This window comes from Tamandua tetradactyla, chromosome 2 (genome assembly GCF_023851605.1).
Source record: "Tamandua tetradactyla isolate mTamTet1 chromosome 2, mTamTet1.pri, whole genome shotgun sequence".
In the NCBI taxonomy this organism is placed as follows: Eukaryota; Metazoa; Chordata; class Mammalia; order Pilosa; family Myrmecophagidae; genus Tamandua; species Tamandua tetradactyla.
In genome coordinates this window covers 106,732,779-106,755,015 of record NC_135328.1, presented here as the reverse complement: position 1 = coordinate 106,755,015, position 22,237 = coordinate 106,732,779, and the positions used below count along the sequence as shown (strand labels likewise).

The window sequence follows — 22,237 nt, the reverse complement described above, 5'->3', positions numbered from 1 at the left end:
AAGGAAGGATTAACCCATGACTTCATTTTTTTTCCCACTCATTTATTCATGTGCTGTGCTTTGGTAAGTTATCTATTGGGGCTTTTTTCTTCAACTCATCAAATGGGAGTGTAAAAGAATTAGACAAAGGACCAACAGACTATCTTGGATGTACAAGCTGAAATACATAGTAGGTTTTCTGTAAATATGTGTAGAACCACTTGGATTTGCCCCCATAATTTATTTATGAGAGACTCTAGGTACCTTATACATACTAACCTAATGGAAATAATATTGCTACCAGGCATAGCTATTTTTGCTATTAGATACTGATTACATTAGATAGGATTATTAGAAATGAACTTATTATATTTTGACTAATTATACTTCCCTCTCTTTTTGCTAGTACTTTCTACTTTCTATTTTATTGTAGTTTTCACTCCCATGGTATTTTATCCATTGAACAGAATTTCCTCCTCTAAAATAACAGCACTATTATCATTTCATTCATCATTAGCAATATCAACACAGCATAATATTTTCCTCGTCAAAATATTAAAGCACTAGAGGGATAGATAAGCAATCTATGTACGGCATTTGTATATTGAGATAAATACTGCTTGAGGCAGGAGAATCAACAAAAGATCTTTCAAGGTTGTTTTAATTATTAGAGTGCCATATGTAATCACATATTATTCAGTATTCTTCAGTCTTAGGTCCAGTGTCAGGGTCAGCCTCTGTGATTTTGTTTCTTTTGAAGGGGCAGAGTGTCTCAGTGAAGAATGAACAGATAACTGAGAGTGGTTTTGCGGAGTTGCCCAGGTGGATCCTCAAGACCCACAGAGCACCAGGAAAGCTGACTAAATTGTTCTTAGTTGCAACAGACTTGCAGAACCCTGTACTGATTTCTGGTTTCATTTAAAGGCACTGGTATAATGAAAGTTATTATTCTTGGCTAACACAGCATAGGTATTAGACAAACAGACTGTAAAGTGGAATCTGTGGGGAAATCAGCTCCTGGTAGGGGTGGAAAGCTGAAAGAAGGAAATAGCTAGTTTTCAGAAAGATGATATTTAGAACTTATTTGAAAAGGTTGATGAAAAACAAAAAAGAAATAGGTGGTAGCAGTTGTGAATCTGGAGTTTTCTTCACATAAAAATGGATAGATTCCCAGTGCTTGCCCACGCCAAAAAAAAAAAAAAAAAAAAAAGGACAGACTCCCATAAATACTACATTTCTTTTTATCAGACAGTGATAACTTTGGGCTCCAAAGAAATCATCTCCTTCTGGACTAGAGAACATATTTGAAGACTATGTATTTTCTTTTAAGCTGAAATAACACCATTCAGGGTATTTCCAAGTATACGGCCAATGAAGACCAAATGCTTATGTGAATGCTATTAGGAGACTGACAATTGGTAAAAGGGGTTTTGTTTCTCTCAGCCTTCAAGAGAATTTCATTTATAAAATGTCTTAAGTCTTTAATGGGAGGCCTAGATTTGGGCTAACTTTTCATAGAATGATTATTCAATGGAATTAAGAGAATACCGGCATTAGTTTCCTTGATAACTGGTTCATTTCCATTTTTTCCCAGGAGGGAAGAATTTAAAAAGGAACAAGGTAAATGTATAAAGATGAAATTCTAGGGCAGGCCATGGTGTCTCAGCAGGCAGAGTTCTCATCTGCCATGCCGGGGACCCAGGTTTGATTCCCGGTGCCTGCCCAAGCAAAAAAAAAAAAAAAAGATAAAATTCTAGACCTTCATGAGTTCTCAATCTTGGTGGCAGCACAGCAGTGGAAAAACTGCAGGCATTGCAAAAGGACCTGCATTTTAATTCCAGATGTGCCTCTGCATCTTGGTGTGGACCTGGGCATGTTAACCAAGCTCATTGAGCCTCAGTCTCTTCATCTGCAAAATTGGGATAATAATGTCTCCTTGTGAAATGAGGTGAGGAACGGGGAGTTTCGGATATAGGAGGGAAACAGTGGGCACTCATAGAGAGGCAGCTCTATCGATTCCTCTGAACTTCCCGTTCTCCTCTCCCCTGCTCCCATCAACTCCCTGGGGACCTGCCCTCCTCCATAGGCTGCCCTCCTCTCCCCTCACCCATGGTGTCATGGCAGTCACAGCACTCCTGGACATCAGTGGAATCAGAGGCATTGCAGCAGCGGAGGCAGCGGCCATCATCCATGTGTAGCACCAGGTTGGCAGGACACACGGTACAGTTCTTGGCACCAGGACCCTTGCACTCCAGGCAGCTCTCATGGCATTTTTTGCAGTTAAATTCCTCTCCCTGTTAAAAACAATTAGGAGATTCCCTTTTGAGTGAGAAGGGATGAGCAAGGCACCAACAACCTAGAAGTTAGTAGACTCAGAAAAGCCATGGCTTCTATGCAAGCAAACAAAATATGTCCTTCCTAATGCACTTTGAGGGGATGGAGAAAAGGGAAAGCCAACATCAGGTGCATGGGTCCTACATTACTCAGATGGCCCAGGTAACCTTCTGTCTTATAAGAGAGAAGATAGTTCTTATTTCTTTGTAGACCTGAGACTTCAAAGGCCAGGAACAATGAATGTAGGGTGTGAGTTTTAAGTTCATGTGTCAACTTCACTGAGTTATGTTGTCCAGTTGTTTGGTCAAGGAGGCACATTGGCCTGATTATTACTCTGGGGATATTTCAAGGATTTAAATCAAATTGATTGCATCTATGGCTGATTATATCTACAATCAACTGAGATTACCTTAGCAATGAAAGAAGTCTCATCCAATCAGTTGAAGGCCTTAAGGGGATAACTGATGATTTCAGCAGCCAGAAAGAATTTTAAATCTACTTTGGCCAGTCAGCTTCTCCTGGGGAATTCATCAAAACCTTCATTGGGGTTACCAAACTTGTGACCTGCCCTAAGGAATTCAGACTTGCCAATCCTCAAGATCACGTGAGCCAATTCCTATAACAAATCTCTTAATATGTACATATATACATCTCCTATTGGCTTTGTGTCTCTGGAGAACACTGACCTAATACCTAAGGTTATTTCTGAGGTCCTCATAACTTATCTCTTCCATTGTTTATCTTAGATATTCTCAGATCCTTTGACTGACAGTAAAGCTACAAGGTGATAGTACCATTATTCCATGTTGCAGTGGTGCAAGAATTTTAAAGTGTTAGGAGGAATTGAGTAGAGGAATTGGAAGACTTTTTGACTTTGACCAAAATGGCATGCTGGAACTGAGCCCGTGCTCCTCTGCAGGGAGGCGGGAGGCACAGCACCCCCCACCCCCAGTACCTCGCCCACTCTGTATTTCCCCACAAGACAGTCCGAGTTGCAGATTCCTCCTTGAAGATGGTAACTCCACACACAGGACAAACAGTTTAGCGGTCCTGTTCCTGAAAGAAAAAAATGATCTAGGTTATGAGGCCGCCCTTGGATTTCAACTTCTGTCTTGATCCCAAAACACTTTGGAGCAAAGAATACGTCAGAGTAAATTGGAAAATAAGGGTGAATAGATTGAGGACACGAAAAAAACAGACACAAAGTATACTGAGAAGTATGGAAATCGACTTGGGAATGAGAGTTTGTATAATACAGGAAGATACAAGATTTTCAAAGGATGAGAAATCATGAAGAAAGTTTATAAAGATTTACTTGTCATTCTGTGATTGGCTTAATTACTATAGGAGATGATAACAGTGGATTTGGATGGTTCCTACCCTGTCTTGGTGAGCAAACCATGAAGAGGTAGTTCCTGAGAAATGATATGAGATTTGGAACTTAAAATGTTAGGGCTTAAAGGGACTCAAATGATCATTTTGTCGACTGGCTCTTAATTTTGGGGGGAGGATGGTGGGTGATATAGCCCTTTGAATAACCCCTGAAAACTATGCATGTTATCTAAGATTTTGGAACACTATTTACTATTTATTTATTTTTAAATCAATGAAAACTAAGGCCAAGACATGCAAAGTCACTCATCCTAGGTTACACAGGTGCTGGTGGAATCAAGATCAAAATTCAGATTTGTTGACTTGTAGTCCAGTGTTCTTTCTACCACACTCTCTGCCTTATCACATGAACTGCCAAGTGGAGGAGAATCTGAATCTATAGACTGTTTCCTGTGAGGGCAGGCAACAGCCCTCTCCTTTAATTCCAACACCCCAAGAATGACTGTTTGAAGCATTTCCTTCTGTGCAGATATCAACAGAAAACCTCTGGAAAGTCTGGAGACAGAGTTTGGAGCTCTAGTTTATTTTGTTACAAAGGCACTGGCATGTTTGTTGAGAATTTCAAAAGACGAGCATGAGAGAGATGGGGCATGGAATGTACCAGCTATTGTGAGTTGCAACTTGATATCTGTGCTCCCATCAGAATGATATTATAAAGAGTCTTTCGTTGCACTTGAAATAGAACATGACTCTTGTCTCTCACATTTGCTATGGAATTAAATCAGCTTTTCATGTCTTATCTGTGAGCTCAATCATCTATAACATTGTTTCTGGGGGAAAATGATTCTGTGCTCTGAAAAACAGCTTAGAGAATAAACCTTTATTACTCAATGCTTCTTAAGTTGGGGACTGCCTATAATGATATAAATTCAAAGCCACTCCATCTTTTTTTTTTTATGCCTAGCTTAAACAGAATTTCCCACATGTTCAAACAGAATTCCCTACATGTTCTGGGACATAATTGTGGTCTTTCATGAAATAACCTTTACCTACATCTTTCCTTCCTTCTTTCTTTTTCCTACCCTACATTTTTTTCTAAAATATAGCTTAGGAGTCTTTTTTTTTTAATGAAGAGAAATTAAGGGTAAGAAAAATTAAGGGGGCAAAAGGGATACTAATAAGGTTAGGTCACAAAATTTGTGCTTTAAGGTTGGTGACGTTTTCCAGAAGGCCAGTAGCAATTTGGCCAAGGCCTAGATCTGGGTAGTTTCTAAAGGGAATTTCTGTCACCTTCGGTTGACAAACCAGTAACTCCATTTATATCTCCTACAACGATTTATTGCAACTTTGCACACTTAAGGGACACAAAATCTTTTGCCAAAGCCGTTTGTTAACTTCCAGAATGTTTTCAAGTTCAACACCCTACATCTGTCATTCCCTCCAAGGTGCCTTGGGATCCGCAAAGTTAGCTTTGGCATCTCCTTAAAATTCAGAACCACTCACCATCTGTTCCTCCAAGGACTGACCCTCCTAGGACGAATTCAACCCAGCAGAGCAGCTCCCGGGGACTGTCCATGGACATGATTCATGCAGAAAGGGGCCATTTAGGAGAGTTAGGAATCTTAGGCTACTGAGGCTGGATTTGGACTCCAAACAATTTTAGGGGGAGGATATATAATAAGTTAAATATGTGAAAACAATGATTGAGCTAATTAAGGATGAACCAGTTGAATACAAAAATTACATATTAAGCTTTAGTGCACTCTAAGTTTTGGTTTTTTTTTTCAATATCCTGAAATTATTGAGCAGTCAAAAGGAAATGAAATATACTCTGGTTAGTAAATTGCTTGTGTAGATTGCTATATTTTTCCTGACTCTTTCATTCCCTCCCCATCCAGTTTATTATTTATCTTTTTTTTTTTTTAGTTTTACTCCCACCACCTCATCCAGTTTATAACCCAAGAAAAAACCTGTCTCCAAATTTTATGATCCATATGTTACAAATTCAGAAAACAGCATGAAGAGTCACTTAAACAGCGAAGGACATGTGTGGAATGGTGAAGAAAAGATGGTAGAAGAAATGGACATCAAAAGACAGCTTCAATTGGACATGGTCAAGGGTTCAAATAAAACACGGAAGGAAGAGCTACAGACACTCAGGATGGCTTCAAGATTCACCTAAATAAATGCTATCATCCCTTGAGTACAAATACAATCTTAGCGAAACTGCGTGCCAATGAACTTTTTTTTTAATTGAGAAATATCCACACACACGCAGTCCAACCATATTATACAATCAATGGCTCACAATATCATCACATAAAACTGTATTGTCTTCACCATGATCATTTTTAGAACATTTGCATCACTCCAGAAAAATAAAAAGAAAAAGAAAAGTCCCATATATCCCACACCCGTTACCCCTTCCTCTCACTGACCCACAGATTTCAGTCTACCCAGTTTTTACCCTTTATCTCCCTTATTATTTATTTACTATCCTTATTTTTTTTCCTCATATACCCTGGATAAAAGGAGGATCAGACACAAGGTTTTCACAATCACACAGTCACACTGTAAAAGCTATATAGTTATGCAATCATCTTCAAGAATCAAGGCTACTGGAACACAGCTCAACAGTTTCAGGTATTTCCCACCAGCCACTCCAATACACTATAAACTAAACAGGGATATTTATATAATGTATAAGAATAATCTCTAGGATAACTTATTTTTTTTGACATTCATACTTTTTTAAATAATATTTTTGTTTTTTTTTTAAGCATAACAACATATAAACATGAACATTTGTACCATATGATCATTCCATTCTTGGTATACAATCAATAACTCACAATATTATTACATAGCTATATGTTCATCACCATGATCATTTCCTAGAACATTTGCATCAATTCAGAAAAAGAAATAAAGAGAAAAAAGAAAAAAATTCATACATACCATACTCCTTACCCCTCCCTCTCACTGACTGCCAGTATTTCCATTTACTCAATATATTTTAGCCTTTATTTCCTTAATTTTTTTTCTATACCCCTTATCCTCCCTTCCATTGATCACTAACATTTCAATCTATCAAATTTATTTTGACATTTGTTCCACCTGTTATTTATTTATTTTCAGTACGTATGTTTTACTCATCTGTCCATACCATAGATAAAAGGAGCATCAGATGCAAGGTTTTTACAATCACCCAGTCACACTGCGAAAGCTATATCATTATACAATCATCTTCAAGAAACATGGCTGCTGGAACACAGCTCTACATTTTCAGGCACTTCCCTCCAGCCTCTCCAATATACCTAAATTAAAAAGGTGATATCTATATAATGTGTAAGAATAACTCAAGGATAATCTCTCAACTCTGTTTGAAATCTCTCAGCCATTGACATTTTATTTTGTCTCATTTCCTTCTTCCTCCTTTTGGTCAAGAAAGTTTTCTTATTCCAATAATGCTAGGTCCTGGCTCATCTCCAGGAGTTCTGTCCCATGTTGCCCCTGGGAGTCATGTCCCACGTAGAGAGGAGTGCAGTGAGCTCACCTGCCAGGTTGGCTTACAGGGAAGGATCACAGCTGATGAACTTTTGAGACTAAAAATGCTCAAAACCATCACTTTAAATCTACTCAGGAATCCTCAAACTCAATTAAAGAAATCTAGTTTTTCAAATTGTGCTTAACATCACTAATAATTTCTCAAATCCACACAAAATTCTTAAAAAGCTGCTGTTATTCTGTTTGGACTGTCTAATGTTATGTGACATTAACTTACCAAAAAACAGGTAAGATGGTTGTCTGGACTTAATTAGAAATGAAGAGCCCATACAGTAGTCCCCTGCCCTGACCACTGCACAACTCTAGTGGGCTGGAATTGGGGTAGTCAGATTTAGCAAATCAAAATATAGAAAGCTCAGTTAAACTTGAATTGTAGATAAACAATAAATAACATTTTGGGTAAGTATGTTCCATACAATATTGTTCATCTGAATCTTAAATTTAACTAGGTGTCCTCTATTTTATGGCAACCCTAGTTGGGATAAAGATCCCACACATCCAGTAGTAGTGATATCAGTGGCATCTCCAACTAAAAAAAAAAAGTCCAATAGAAAGCCAATATTTACCTTCATATGCTAAACAAAATGTCAGCTTTCCACCACCCTTCTATCCACCCCATCCCCAACTCAATGTACTCTCATTGGTTATCTTATTTGACTAGATATTTTGAGTGGCAATCATATGTGTCTGAAATGAAAAGAGGGAATACACATGAACGATTACTTAAATGCAGTTTGCTTGGAGGGATAACTCTTTCAAAGATTGGAGTCAGTTGGAGATGGGGAAAGTCTGGGAGCCATCTATGCTGGCATTTTCACAGAGTTGCCTCAGGATGGGATGGGAAGGGGGGGCACAAATTGGGGCATCAGATGGGGTTCTGAGATCCCTCCTCTGCTCAATTTGAGCACATCTGCCTTGATCCATTTTATATGATAGGACTCAGAGTAAGATTTCCTCTGAGGAAAGTGGTTCACTGTTAGTATATCATTTAAATGTTGCTTAGGGTAAAACTATGCTATCCAATGTAGTAGCTTCTAGACAAAGGGGGCTATTGAATACTTAAATGTGGAAAGTCCAACTTGAGTTGTGCTGTAAATGTAAAATACATATTAGATTTCAAAGATTGAGTGGAAAAAAAGTAAAATATCTCAATAATTTTAATATTGATTTCATGTTGAAATGTTACAGTTAGAATATTTTGGATATATTGGGTTAAATGAAATATATAATTAAAATGAATTTTACTGGTTTATTTTTATTTTTTTTAATGTGATTACTAAAATGTTTTAAATTACATGTATGGATCTTTGGGCAACAAAGAAATGCTCTTCTTCTGCATTTTTCTTATAGCTCTGTGTGAACGTATCAATTCCCACAGGAGTGAAAGCTCCCTGAGGACAGGGGCCCTCCTCTTTCATCTTGATGGTGGCAACCTTGCATGTATGAGGGTCTCAAAAATACCTGTTGAGGCCAGATGGTAGCACAGTGAGGTGTGGAATTTAGCTCATCCTCCAGGGCAGCTAATAAATAGCCAGGAACTGTCTGGAACAACTGTTGGGAGCACAGAGGAACCAGACACACATCGTGCCACAGTCTGGAGCAGGTGGAACAGCGGAGATGCCCCCCCAAGAACTGTAAGTCTTCCAAGCTGTGGAGGCCAGTGCCTCTCCCCAAGGGGCATGGTAGGCTGGTTTCCCGAGGGAAAAAGAAACAGACACTACTAGATGCAAAGAAAGTAGCTCAACCAAGCTTCAATTGTGGAAGTAACAAATTCAGACTGCTAGAACAGACCCTGAGTACAGATAAACTTGCTGTAAGCACTGAAAGAATCTGCAGCTTTCACCTCAGTAGAGATGGGGCAGGGCTGATGGATAACCAAGCAAACAAACAGCAGAGGCTTTTTAAGTTGGACAACACAAAATACTGGAAAAGGTCTGGGGTCCAAGAAAAGGAAGCTCATTGAGCCTGGGGACACATAGAGCAGCATCCCAACTCCAGTTCTAGATTGGTAAACCTGGGGAGCTGGGGTCCAGCTCTGAAAAGTTTTTCTTCTCTCTCTTCCTTTATATTTTTTACTTCTATTTTAATGCATTTTATTGATATGTATTATATATCCACATACCACGCAATAATCCTAAGTATACAATCAATGGTTCAGAGTATCATCATACATTCATCATCACACGCAACTTTTTTTTTCTTTTTTGTGAAAGATTACATACACACACAAAAAAGCACAGCACAACATTTAGTTGGAGAACAGATTTCAGGGTTTGGTTTCGGTTACAGTTCCACAGTTTTAGATGTTTCCCTCTAGCTGCTCCAAGACCCTGGAGACTAAAATAAATTTCAATATAATGATTCAACAGTCATACTCATTTGTTAAAACCTACCTTCTCCACCATTTGTTTAACTCCACCTTCTTCTTTGAGTTTTTCCCCACTGTTTAGGGTTATTTGAGCTATCCAAATTCTAACTTTTTCATGTTCATATCACCTGTTTAGTTACGGTGTAATGGAGAGGCGGGAGGGAACTGCCTGAAAATGTGGAGCTGTGCTCTGGTGGCCGTGTTTCTTGAAGATAATTCTATGATGATATGGCTGTCATAGTGTGACTGTGTGGTTGTGAGAGCCTTGTGTCTGATGCTCCTTTTGTCTACCTTATCGATGGACAAGTAAAACATATGGATTAAAAATAAATAAATAATAGGGGAACAAATGTTAAAATAAATTTAGTAGATTGAAATGCTGGTGATCGGTGACAGGGAGCGGTAAGGGGTATAGTATGTATGAATTTTTTTCTGTTTTCTTTTTATTGCTTTTTCTGAATTGATGCAGATGTCCTAAGAAATGATCATGATGATGAATGTACCACTATGTGATGATATTGTGAGTTATTGATTATATAACAAGAATGGAATGATAATATGATAATTGTGTATTTTTATGTGGTTATGCATCATAAATAAAAAATAAATAAATAAAAAAAATAATAACATGGGATGGGGGGATGGAATGCGTTGATGTTTTGGAGAGGCTGCGCATTTCAGGACTTATCTGACCTAGAACCCATTTGGAGGTTGTGGTTTTCTAAAAACTAATCCTAGTATACGGAACTTTTTTAGAATCTCATATAAAGCCCTGGATGTCCCTTCGGGTTGGCAGGAATGACTTTGGCTGGGGTTTGGCAAACTATGATAGGTAGCAATGTCTAGCTGAAACTTGCATAAGAGTAGCCTCCAGAGTAGCCTCTCAGCTCTATTTGAACTCTCTCAGCCATTGATACCTTATTTGTTACACTTCTTTTCCCCCTTGGGGAAAAGATCAGGATGGTATCATTAGTTCCATGGTGCCAGGGCCAGGCTCATCCCTGGGAGTCATATCCCATGTTGCCAGGTAGACTTTCACCCCTGCATGTCATGTCCTATATAGGGGGGAGGTTAATGATTTCACTTGCAGAGTTGGGCATTAGAGAGAGAGGCCACATCTGAGCAACAAATGATGTCCTCTGGAATTAACTCTTAGGCATAACTATAGGGAGGCTAAGCTTACTATGTAGCAGATAAACTTCTTGTACTTCTTAACAGATCATTAGAATAATCTGGGAGCATTCTCAGGTTTCAGCACTGCCCCAGGCAAGGAGGCCTTAAGGCATGTCTGAGAGACAAAATGCTAGTCAGGTGAAAGGGCTTAAGTCCTTAAAGGGTATATCTTCCCAAAGAAAAGGGGGGTGAGGCCCCCCTGAAGTGGTGGCCCTCTTTCAAAGAATTCAGGCCCCATGGACTGGAAAACAGAACCAATCTAAGCCCACCTCCTACTTCAGCCTCTGTTTCAACCACACCATTGTCAGGGAGAGGCTGCTGGAGAACTGAAAGTATCACATCACTTTACACTGGTAGGAAGCTGTAGGATGACAAGAGCTACATCATGGGCAGGATAGGAAAAGCAGAGTCTGGAGGCTTCATAGGAAAGTCTGACAACCTGCTGGGTCTCACCCTCAGGAAAATATTATATTGGTTACACCCTCCTTCTGAGACATGGGCCTGTATAGTGTGGAAAATCTGACTGGGTTGATCACATCTGAGGAGGCCCTCCTCTAAAAAAGGTTGCATATAGGCAGGGCAAGAACCCAGAAAAACAAGAGCTGAAAAATTATGATCAGTTAAACAGAAGCTATGTTACAGGTCTAGAATTAGTTGAACTGAATGCCAAAGAACAGATAGAAAATAAAGCCAACCAACATGAAAACCCTAGGTAAAAGAGTGAAAACAACCTCCAGAATAAACTAATTAAGGAAATCAAATGCCTAGATGTCAGCAAAAAATACAGATTCCTACTAGGAAAACTGAAAATATGGCCCAGTCAAAGAAACAAACCAACATTTCAAATGAGATACAAGAGTAGAAACAACTAAGTAAGGATGTTTAAATAGACATGGAATATCACATCAAAAATAAAATCAGCAGCAGACAGAGTTCTTGCCTGCCATGCCAGAGACCAGGTTAGATTCCTGGTGCCTGCCCATGCAGGAAAAAAAAAAAATGAAATCAATGAATTGAGGGAAGATATGGTAAAAGAGATCAAGGAAACACTGGATTAACATAAAGAAGAACTTGAAAGTTTGAAAAAAATAATGGCAGAACTTATAGGAATAAAGGCACAATAGAAGAGATGAAAATAATAATGGAAAACTATAGTAGCAGATTTGAAGAGGCAGAAGAAATGATTAATGAACTAAGGGACAGCACATCCAAATTCCTACACAGAAAAGAACACATAGGGAAAAGAATGGAAAAATATGATCAGGGTGGCAGGGAATTGAATAACATGAAGTGCATGAATATATGCATTATGGGTGTCTCAGAAGGAGAAGAGAAGGGAAAAAGGGCAGAAAGGCTAATGGAGAAAATAATCACTGAAAATTTCCAATCTTTTATGAAAGACATAAAATTATAGCTCCAAGAAGCACAGCTTACCCCAAACAGAATACATCTAAATACATGAACTCCAAGACATTTACCAATCAGACTGTCAAATATAAAAGACAAAGAGAGAATTCTGAAAGCAAGAAGAGAAAAGCAATCCTATCACATACAAGGGAAGCATTAGAAGACTATGTGCAGAGTTTTTAGCAGAAAACATGGAGGTGAGAAGGCAGTTGTATAATATATTTAAGATTCTGAAAGAGAAAAACTGCCAACAAAGAATTCAATACCCAGAAAGACTGTCCTTCAAAAACAAGGGGTAATTTAAAATATTTTCAGACAATCACTGAGAGAATTTGTGAGTAAGAGACCAGCTCTGCAAGAAATACTAAAGGGAGCATTACAGGCAGATTAAAAAAGGTGGGAAAAAGAAGTCTGGAGAACAGTGTAGAAATGAAGACTATCAGTAAAGGTAAAAAGAGAAAAAAAAATTTAGATATGACATCTAAAACCCAGAAGATAAAATGGTAGAAGAAAGTACTGCCTTTATAATAATAACATTAAATATTAATGGGATTAAACTCCCCAATCAAAAGACATAGACTGGTAGAACGGATTAAAACACACAGGACTGATCTATATGCTGTCTAAAAGACACCCACTTTAGACCCAAGGACAAAAACAGATTGAAAGTGAAAGATTAGAAAAAGATATTTCACACAACCAACAACCAGAAAAAGGTGGGGTTAGCTATACTAATATCCAACAAATTCCATGTCAGAGGTAAAAGAATTAAAGGACATACTAGGTATTAACAAAAGGAACAAATAATCAAAAATACATAATAACTATAAATATTTATGTACTGAGCCAGAGTGCCCCAAAATACATGAGGCAACACTGACAGCATTGGAGGGAGAAGTATACACCTCTACAATAGTAGTTGGAGACTTCAAGTCACTGCTCTCATCAATAGATAAAATATTTAGTCAGAGGATTAATAAGGAAATAGGGATTTTGAACAATGTGATAAATGAACTAGATTTAACAGACATTTACAGAACATTACATCCCACAACAGCAGGAAACACATTTTTCTCAAGTGCTCATGGATCATTTTCAAGGATAGACTATATGTTAGGTCACAAAGCAAGTCTTAATAAATGTAAAAAGATTGAAATTATGCAAAACACTTTCTCAGATCATAATGGAATGAAGTTAGAAATCAATAACAGACAGAGGGTCAGAAAATTCACAAATATATGGAGGCTAAACTCTTAAACAACTAGTGGGTCAAGGAAGAAATTAGAAGAGAAATTAGTAAATAGCATGAGACAAATGAAAATGATAACACAACATATCAAAACTTATGGGATGCAGCAAAAGCAGTGCTGAGAGGGAAATTTACTGCCCTAAATGCCTATATTAAAAAAGAAGAAAGAGCAAATATTGAGGAATTAACTGTTCACCCGGCAGAACTAGAGAAAGAATGGCAAACTAACCCCAAAGAAAATGGAAGGAAAGAAAGAACAAAAATTACAGCAGAAATATGTGAAATTGCAACTTTGAAAACAATAGAGAAAATCAACAAAACCAGAAGTTGGTTCTTTGATAAAATCAATAAAATCAATGGATACTTAGCTAGGCTGATAAAAAAAAAAAGGATTCAAATAAAATCAGAAATGGGAGAGAGGACATAACTACTCACCTCACAGAAATAGAAGAGGTAATAAGAGGATACTCTGAGCAACTATATGCTAATAAACTAGACAATGTAGACGAGATGGACAACTTCCTAGAAAAGCATGAACAATGAACACTGACTCAAGAAGAAATAGATGGCCTCAATACACAAATTACAAGTAAAGAGACTGGATCAGTCATCAAGAAGCTCCAAGGAAGAAAAATCCAGGACCAGAAGGCTTCACATATGAATCCTACCAAACATTCAAGAAAGGATTAACACCAATCCTGCTCACATTCTTCAGAAAAATTGAAAAAGAGAAAGCTACCTAACTCTTTCTATGACACCAACATCAACTTAATGCCAAAGCCAGAGAAAGATACTATAAGAAAAGAAAATTACATAACAATGTCTTTAATGAATATAGATGCAAAAATCCTCAACAAAATACTTTCAAATCAAATCCAGCAGCACATTAAAAGAATTATACACAATGACCAAGTAGGATTTAATCCTGGTATGCAAGGCTGGTTGAATACAAGAAATTTGATTAATGGAATAAACCATACCAATAAGTCCAAATGGAAAAAGCACATGATCATCTTGATTGATGCAGAAAGAGTACGTGAAAAATTCAACGTCCTTTCCTGATGAAAACACATCAAAAGATAAGAATGAGGGGAACTTCCTCAACATGATAAAGGGAATATATGAAAAACCCAAATAACATCATCCTCAGTGAGGAAAGACTGAAGGCTTTCCCTCTAAGATTAGGAACAAGACAATGATGCCCACTGTCACCATTGTTATTCAGCATCATGCAGGAAGTTCTAGCCAGAGTTATTAGACAAGAAAAAGAAATAAAAGGCATCTAAATTGGAAAGGAAGAAGGAAAACTTGTAGTATTTGCATAAGATGATACTATATGTAAAAAATTCAAAAAAAAAAAAAACTACAGCAAAGCTAGTAGAGCTAATAAATGAGTACAGCAAAGTAACAGAGTACAAGATCAACATCCAAAAAATCAGTAGTGTTTCTATACCCTAGTGATGAACAATCTGAGGAGAAAATCAAGAAAAAAAGATTACATTTACAATAGCAACCAAAATAATCAAATATTTAGGAATAAATTTAACTAAGGACAGAAAAAACCTATACACAGAAAACTATAAGAAATTGTTAAAAGAAATCATGGAAAACCTAAATAAATGGATGGGTATACCATGTTCATGGATTGGAAGACTAAATATAGTTAAGATGTCAATTCTACCTAAATTGGTTTATAGACGCAATACAGTGTCAATTAAAATCCCAACAACTTATTTGCAGAGATAGAAAAACCAATAACCAAATTCATTTGAAAGCGCAGGTTACCCTGCATAGCTAAAAATATGTTGAGAAAGAAAAATGAAGTGGGAGATCTCACACTACCTGATTTTGAGGCATATTACAAAGACACAGTGGTCAAAACAGAATGATAATGGCATAAAGATAGTTACACTGACCAATGGAATTGAATTGAGTCTTCAGGAATAGACCCTTTCATCTATGGACAATTGATCTTTCTTTTTCTTTGCATGGGCAGGCACCAGGAATTGAACCCAGGTCTCCGGCATGGCAGGTGATAACTCTACCTGCTGAGCCATCAGATTGATCTTTGATAAGGCAATCAAGCCATCTCACCTGGGACAGAGCAGCCTCTTCAAGAAATGGTGTTTGGAGAATTAGATATCCATATGCAAAAGAATGAAAGAGGTCTCATGTGGGAGTTATTTTTTGTCCTACAAAGAATTGGCATGGGAAGGAAAAACCTTTGACAGAAAGTGAGACAGCAGGGAAGACTCTGTCCACAGCCACTATTAAAAAAAAGGGGGGGGGGGAGAGTATGACCTCTCCAAAGGAAGCTATTTTCTTAGCCTTATATACCTTAAATGATAGTCTAATTGGCTTAATCCATCTAATCAGCTCCATGGATTAAATATTCAAATTTGGATTTTGTCTGCATTCGCTATACTTATGGTTTTTCTATTTCTTTCAGCCATCAGAATGATTTGTTCTACAATTTCTTGTCTCTGCCAGACTGAACAGCAACTAGTAGCCATAGTCATAGCTTCACCTTTACAGTTGTTGCCGCCATCAACATCAACAGCAATAATAAATAATAAGGGGGCAGATATGGGGAGGATATGGTTAAGGCATTTGTAAGCTTCCTCTGTGTTTGCATGTCCTCAAGTAGTTGAAAACCACTGTGCTTGTCTGTTCATTTGTCTGCTCCTAGGCTTGATGCTGAAAATAGCATGAGAGCTGAAAACAGCTCAAGATGCTTTGCTTAGCTGTGCCATTTGCCTATTTGTCTGCTTTGCTTATCTGTATGATTTGCATATCTGTCTGCTTTGCTTATCTGTGCCATTTGTTTATCTGGAACATCTTGTAGCATGGGAAAATTCCTGCTTTGTTCTTAAATTAAAGATATCTCCTCAAGGCAATCAGGAACCTCCCCTGGTGATAGAAGGATAGCGTATCTCCAAATAGCCCCTTTACCTGATAAATAGCAAACAAAAAATAAACTCAGGACTCTGGCCGGAAACAGTTTTCCTTGCTTTCTGACTTTCTGTCAAAGGTTTTTTCTTTCCATGCCGATTCTTTGCAGGACAAAGAATAACTGCAACAGATATACTCATACCCTATACAAAAATTCACTCAAAGTGGATCAAAGGCATAAACATTAGAGGTAAGATCATAAAACTTTAGGAAAAAATGTAGGGAAATACTATGAGTCTTACAGTTTCCTAGACCTTACATATAAAGTGCAAGCAATGAACAAAGGAATAGATAAATAGGAGTTCCTCAAAATTAAACACTTTTGTGCATCAAAGAACTTTGTCAGGAAAGTAAAAGGTGACTACATAATGGGATACAGTATTTGGAAACCATATATCAGCTTAGGGCTTAATATCCAGACTATATAAAGAGATTCGTCAATTAAGCAACAAAAAAACAAACAATCCAATTAAAAAATGGGCAAAAGACATGATCAAGTGTGTCCCTCCCTTGGGCATATCACATTAACCTCTGTAATGTGTACTCTTTCTTTTTGATAAACTTCTCTTTTAATAAACTTTACTATGAGGAGTGATATCATAAGATCCCAGGAGAACAGCATCTTCCATGTAAGACACTGGCCCTCAAGAACTGCATTTCAATAGCGGGCGGTGCACCCGGCATCCCAATTGATAGCCTCCTGAGCTGCACCCTGAAAAAGCAGAATAATCTGCTGAACATCAAATTGAAAACAAAAGTTGGTTTTTTATTGTAACATTGCTTGGCCAGTGGAGATGGATGGCCAGAAAATGGCACTCAACTTTAATGTCATTTTCTAATTAAATCTCTTTTGCAAAAGAAAAGGGAAATGGTCTGAAATCCCTTATTCCACCTCTTTATGGCTCTATTATCAGAAGGCCATGAGGAGAGCTTGTATAGTGTGTTATAAGGGAGAATGAAGAGACGAATCCCTATAAGTGACCTTGTGCATACTGCCTTCTCTGCCTTTAATAACTGTGACAGAATTACAGAGGGAAAGAAAGCAAGGAGAGACTGGACTAAGGCACGGCTCATAGCTTTGGCTGTGAATGGTAATCCACCACCTCAGGGCCACACAGGGCAGAAGCCACCGGGAAGCTGTCATCATTGTGGAGCATTGGAACTCTCCTGTGGAGTTCATCCAGACCCTGCATCGGAATCTTCAGCTTACAGGCTGTCCTATGTTGAACTCTATGTTCCCACAGTTATGTGAGACACATTTATAAATTTTACATTTGTGAATATTTCCTGTTGATTCTGTTTCTCTGGAGAACCCTAACTAATACAGCCTCTCACTCTGGCTCTCTCTCCTCTAAAACCTGCCCCATAGTGGGAGTAGATGGGAAGCCTTGGGCTTTAGCCTTTACCCCTCATCTCCCCTGCTGAACAGACCTCACTTTTTGGGGAATGTGTTAGTGCAGGACCTAGCCCTTCTGCATCTGGAGTCTAGCTCCCTTCAGTATGTAGATGATTTATTAATATGCAGCCCTACAAGAGAAGCCTCCATCAGGGACACCATTGCTACACCATCCCAACCAAGTTTCACCTTCTAAGGCTCAAATTGCCTTACAAAAGGTTTTTCACCTTGGGTTTGTCCTCACCCCAGGGAAGTGCTCTTTGTCATCTGAAAGAATCCAAGCTGTACTCTCAGCCACCTGCTGAGATGTAAACCCATACCAAAACATAAAAAAGGAAGCATAAAAGGGCAACAAGGAAGCGGCAAATAGCAAAATTGTTACTGTTTCAAAATGCATTAAGTATATTCTGACAAGCTTTATTTTGATGGTAATTGTATGTTGTGAGATGTTGGCTTGGAGACCGGTTCCAAAATTGTAACTTGAGAAGTCAGGATTTAAGGGATGATTTTAAATTGAATCGCTATATAGATATTCCTTTTTGCTTTCTGGTATATTGGAGTAGACGGAGGAAAATACCTGAAATCTCTGAATTGTAATACAGGTACCTTGATCTCTGATAATGACTGTATAGCCATTATCTTCTGCCTCCATGATTGTAAAAACCCCGTACCTAATCTCCATTTGTACCCAGTTATCCGATTTTTCAACTTTAGAGTCTTGTAATTGCTAAAGACAGCTCTTACTGTTTATTTTTTTATTTTTTATTTTTTCAGACTGCAGCAAATCTTTTATTACAAATAATTAAATCTCTCCATAATGCCTCATATCTCTAACAAAGAGCAGAGTAGGCATTCAATACTAGAATCAAGAAGTGTTGTTTCAAGCTTCTGATCATATTACATGGTGACCAGGCAAAACTTATAAGTAATATTCTCACATTTTCCAACAGTGTGTGTCCATATTTGACTCGTCTCAGTGGAGACAAAGGTTTCTATTTCATATTGTAAATGTAGAAGTTGAAAGAGATAAAATCTAGAGAAAACACATTGATCTCAATTCAGCTCTTAGTTAAAAAACAAACTTGTTTTAAGGAAAGTGAAGGCATGGGACTAAGAATCAAAACTATGACATGGCAAGTTATACCTTTGGAAACTGTGATATAATAAAGTGGCTTTTTGTTTCCTGTGGGTTTTTCTTTTTTGGTACTGTAAACATATTACCTGAATTTAATTTAAAATCTTTTTTTTCTTTGCAAACAAAATTTAAAGCCTGTAAGGCAAACATCTCCCTAAAGAAAAAAGTCATTTGTTATAAAACTGTGATAATACCCAAGCAAGACCACACTTGAGATTTGTCAGCATAAACTTGAGAGCTTTTGTCCACTGTTCCTCAGAGTTAAACTGGGTTTTGATGGAAAAGGAGCCGCCGCTGGCTCGTGTGTCTTCAATCTTGCCTTTCTCCACATCCATCCTGTAAGGAAGACAAAAACGTGTTTCACCTTTTTCAACTTCTTCTTTGAACTGCTGCACACAGTCCAGGAAAGCCACCATTGCATGATCAAACTTGTTGTCCCAGAAAAAACGCAACCCCCCAGAACAGTATAATGGCAGCTCCTTAGATTTGTCTGTCAGAGACTCCAGATAGGAATGGTTTCCATAGGGAACAAGTCGATACCTCTGAAATTTCAGACCCATCTTATTGGCCAGGGCATGAAGCAGCAACACTGTCTGGCCCCAAGTGGCATTAATTTCATTCCACTCCACAGGAACACTGGGCAGGCGACCCAGTCTGAAGTTGTTGATTTTGCCAAATTGTCCACTGTGCCAGATGTGGAAGGTCGCATTAAAGACGTTGGTTTTTTTCAGCTTGTCCAACTGCATCTGGGCATAACACATCTGATTTTCTACACTCTTCAGCTCGTCATCCAGCTCCAGCTGTTGTCGTTTAAATTCACTGTATTCCCTTTGATACTGAGATTCCTCCTGATCCAGCCTCTCAGCCTCAGCCTGGACAGTCTTGAGATTTTCGGCCACTATCTTGCGGTTCTTTTCTACATCTTCCAACTCCTGTATCAGCCTCTTTTCTTCCAGTGCCAGCTCCGTTAGCTCCATCTGAAGCTGTTCACTATCATCCTCATTCATTTGCTCTAAGATCTCCAGACAGCGTTTGTAGTTCTGACACTCATTTTCAGTAACGTTGAGCTGGGTGTCCAGCTGGCCTAAAAGGGTATCTGTGCATTTCCTCACACAGTGGGTGATCCACATCTGTCTGGCCTGACATGATGTCAAAAAGGTCCCCAGTGACCTTCAATCGTCGGCTGAGATTCTCCATGGTGCCGCCATCAGATGCCTCCCCAATCAGAGTGAAGCTGTTGGCACTTTCTGTAGACATCATCCTGGCTGGGGGGATGAATCTGTGAGAGACACCATCCTGGCGAGTTTCAATAAATGGCTCCTCTCCTGAGTTAGCCTCTTCTTCCCGGGTCTCTCCTGGCTTCACCTGGGCTGTGGCAAGTAGTGGAGCTGTGAGCTCCTGGATGGTGACTCGGTCCAGAATCTTGAAGCTCGTGTCCAGTTTCAGGGGTTGGCTGCAGCGCTGGCACACAAAGCTCACCTGCATCGTGCTGCTGGACGTCTTAGACCCCTCCATTCCTCTGGGTTCGGAGGCCGCCACCAAGGTCCAATCTATCGTGGGGGGACCATGTTCTGAGGTCTGCCCCGGAATGAGGCCTCCAGAGCTGCCATCGCCCTGTTTTCAGTCTCTTCCTCTTACTGTTTATTAATGAAGGGTCTTGGATCAGCCCTGAACTAATCCAACCCAAATATAAAGTTATCTTCATAAGGGAGACTGGATCAGAAACTGAAGGGCCCCCATGCCACAAAATCCATTTTGTATTGTAGCAGGCAGGCCTTGCCCTCTTTCTGGTTTAGCTGTGCTCTGTGTGGAAAATCCCAAAACCCCCTCTCCTTGCAGGCAAGTGAGATAAGATAAGGTTCATTTCCTGGTATAGAAACCCCCTCCCCTAGCCTCCAGGAACTAGTAATAATGCACATAAGCAAAAGAAGACATTCCTGGGGTGGGGGCCCCTCAAGGGGGTTCAGCTCTGGGCCATTCTCAATTTAAATCAGCCAATTGTGTACCTTGTCTTTAACATGTCAAAAAGTCTATAAAAGCTAAGGTTGCCTTTTGTTCAGGGCTCAGACTTTTGAGGTGACTTAGCTGGGTCCTCCTGCACACGAGCTAATAAAACCTACTTCCCGAAACTGCGGATCCTTAGTCTCAGCCTGTTCTAACTTCGCGGAACGTTCCTGGAGGCCTGCGGCCTCGTTCCTGGTTTTCGCACTACATTTCGTCAAGTTTTATTTTCTGAGAACTGACAGATCTAACAAAGTGGGCCCACCTGACATGCACAGAGCTTAGATTTTAATCCACAAATCACCTACACCTCATTCCACCATTTCCTTACACACATTCTGTGCCTAAGGATGTAATCAGTCTGCACATGCCAATAATCAGATCACCTCTAATGACATTATCTGGGGCCACTGTGCTCATTATCCTAAACCCTGCCCATCTTTTTTTCTAACAAAACTATCAGAATTACGGGAGTTTGGGGAGAGATTTTTTAGGCCGCTAGGCCATCTGATCTCCTGCTATACACTTAGTGATAAACTTTTCTCTGGCACCCGAGGAAACTCCAGTGTCTCAGGAATTGGTTTTTGAGTGCGTTTGGCAAAAGAATGCATGGACTTTGTCCAGTAACAAAATTATTTTGGTAACTTAAGTATGAAGGATATAAAGAATGTGTTTTTTTATTAAAGGGAAAAGAGTGTAGTTTTGTCCTAAGATCAAATGAATGGTTGGTACAGAATGAGGAAAATGTAAGACAAAACCTGAATGGATATGGAAAGTTTAGAAAATTCGTGACGACAGAAATTATGATCAAAGTTAAGAAAAGTTTAATGGGTCTATATGATACTAAAGCAAAACTAAAACTCAGCTTTCTGTTAAAGTGACAAAGTTTTCTTAAATCATTATTCCATCTTCAGTACAGAGTTTTCCTTAAGTAGTAGCGTAGAAAACAAAAAGTCTATAGCTTGGCAAAATAACTCCCCAAACCACAAAAGCTAGTAAAATTCTAGACCCAAAGCAAACTCTTAGTTAATAATAGGAAACATAGGGTCATAAAGGTTGTTAACCACTTCCTCAAAGACAAATTTTAGGTATGTGACAACAAACTATGAATTCTGTTAGCTATTTCCTCCTAGAACAAAGAAGACACCTAGCATTCAAAGGTTACTATGGAAACCTGCCAGTGATAAAAGTTGCTATAAAACAAGCCGGTCCACTCTCTTCAGTGCGTGTCCCTCCCTTGGACAGATCTGCATAATCTCTCTAATGTGTGCTCTCTCTTTTTGACAAACTTCTCTTTTAATAAACTTTACTACTTATTCCTAAAAAAATAAAAAAGACATGTAC

General features: G+C 38.7%; 1 protein-coding gene and 1 pseudogene across 2 annotated transcripts in view; both read right to left on the bottom strand.

Annotated features, from left to right (window-relative positions):
* PCSK5 (proprotein convertase subtilisin/kexin type 5) overlaps window positions 1-22,237 on the bottom strand; it is a 441,103-nt gene that overhangs the window by 4,454 nt on the left and 414,412 nt on the right. For both annotated transcript variants that reach the window (XM_077148451.1, XM_077148452.1), the window contains exons 36-37: window positions 3,269-3,369; window positions 2,087-2,273 (exon numbers count right to left, since the gene is read on the bottom strand). In XM_077148451.1, coding sequence (XP_077004566.1) covers window positions 2,087-2,273; window positions 3,269-3,369 — 288 coding nt within the window. The remainder of the gene's footprint in view (window positions 1-2,086; window positions 2,274-3,268; window positions 3,370-22,237) is intronic.
* LOC143673655 (beclin-1 pseudogene) lies at window positions 18,522-20,519 on the bottom strand (annotated as a pseudogene).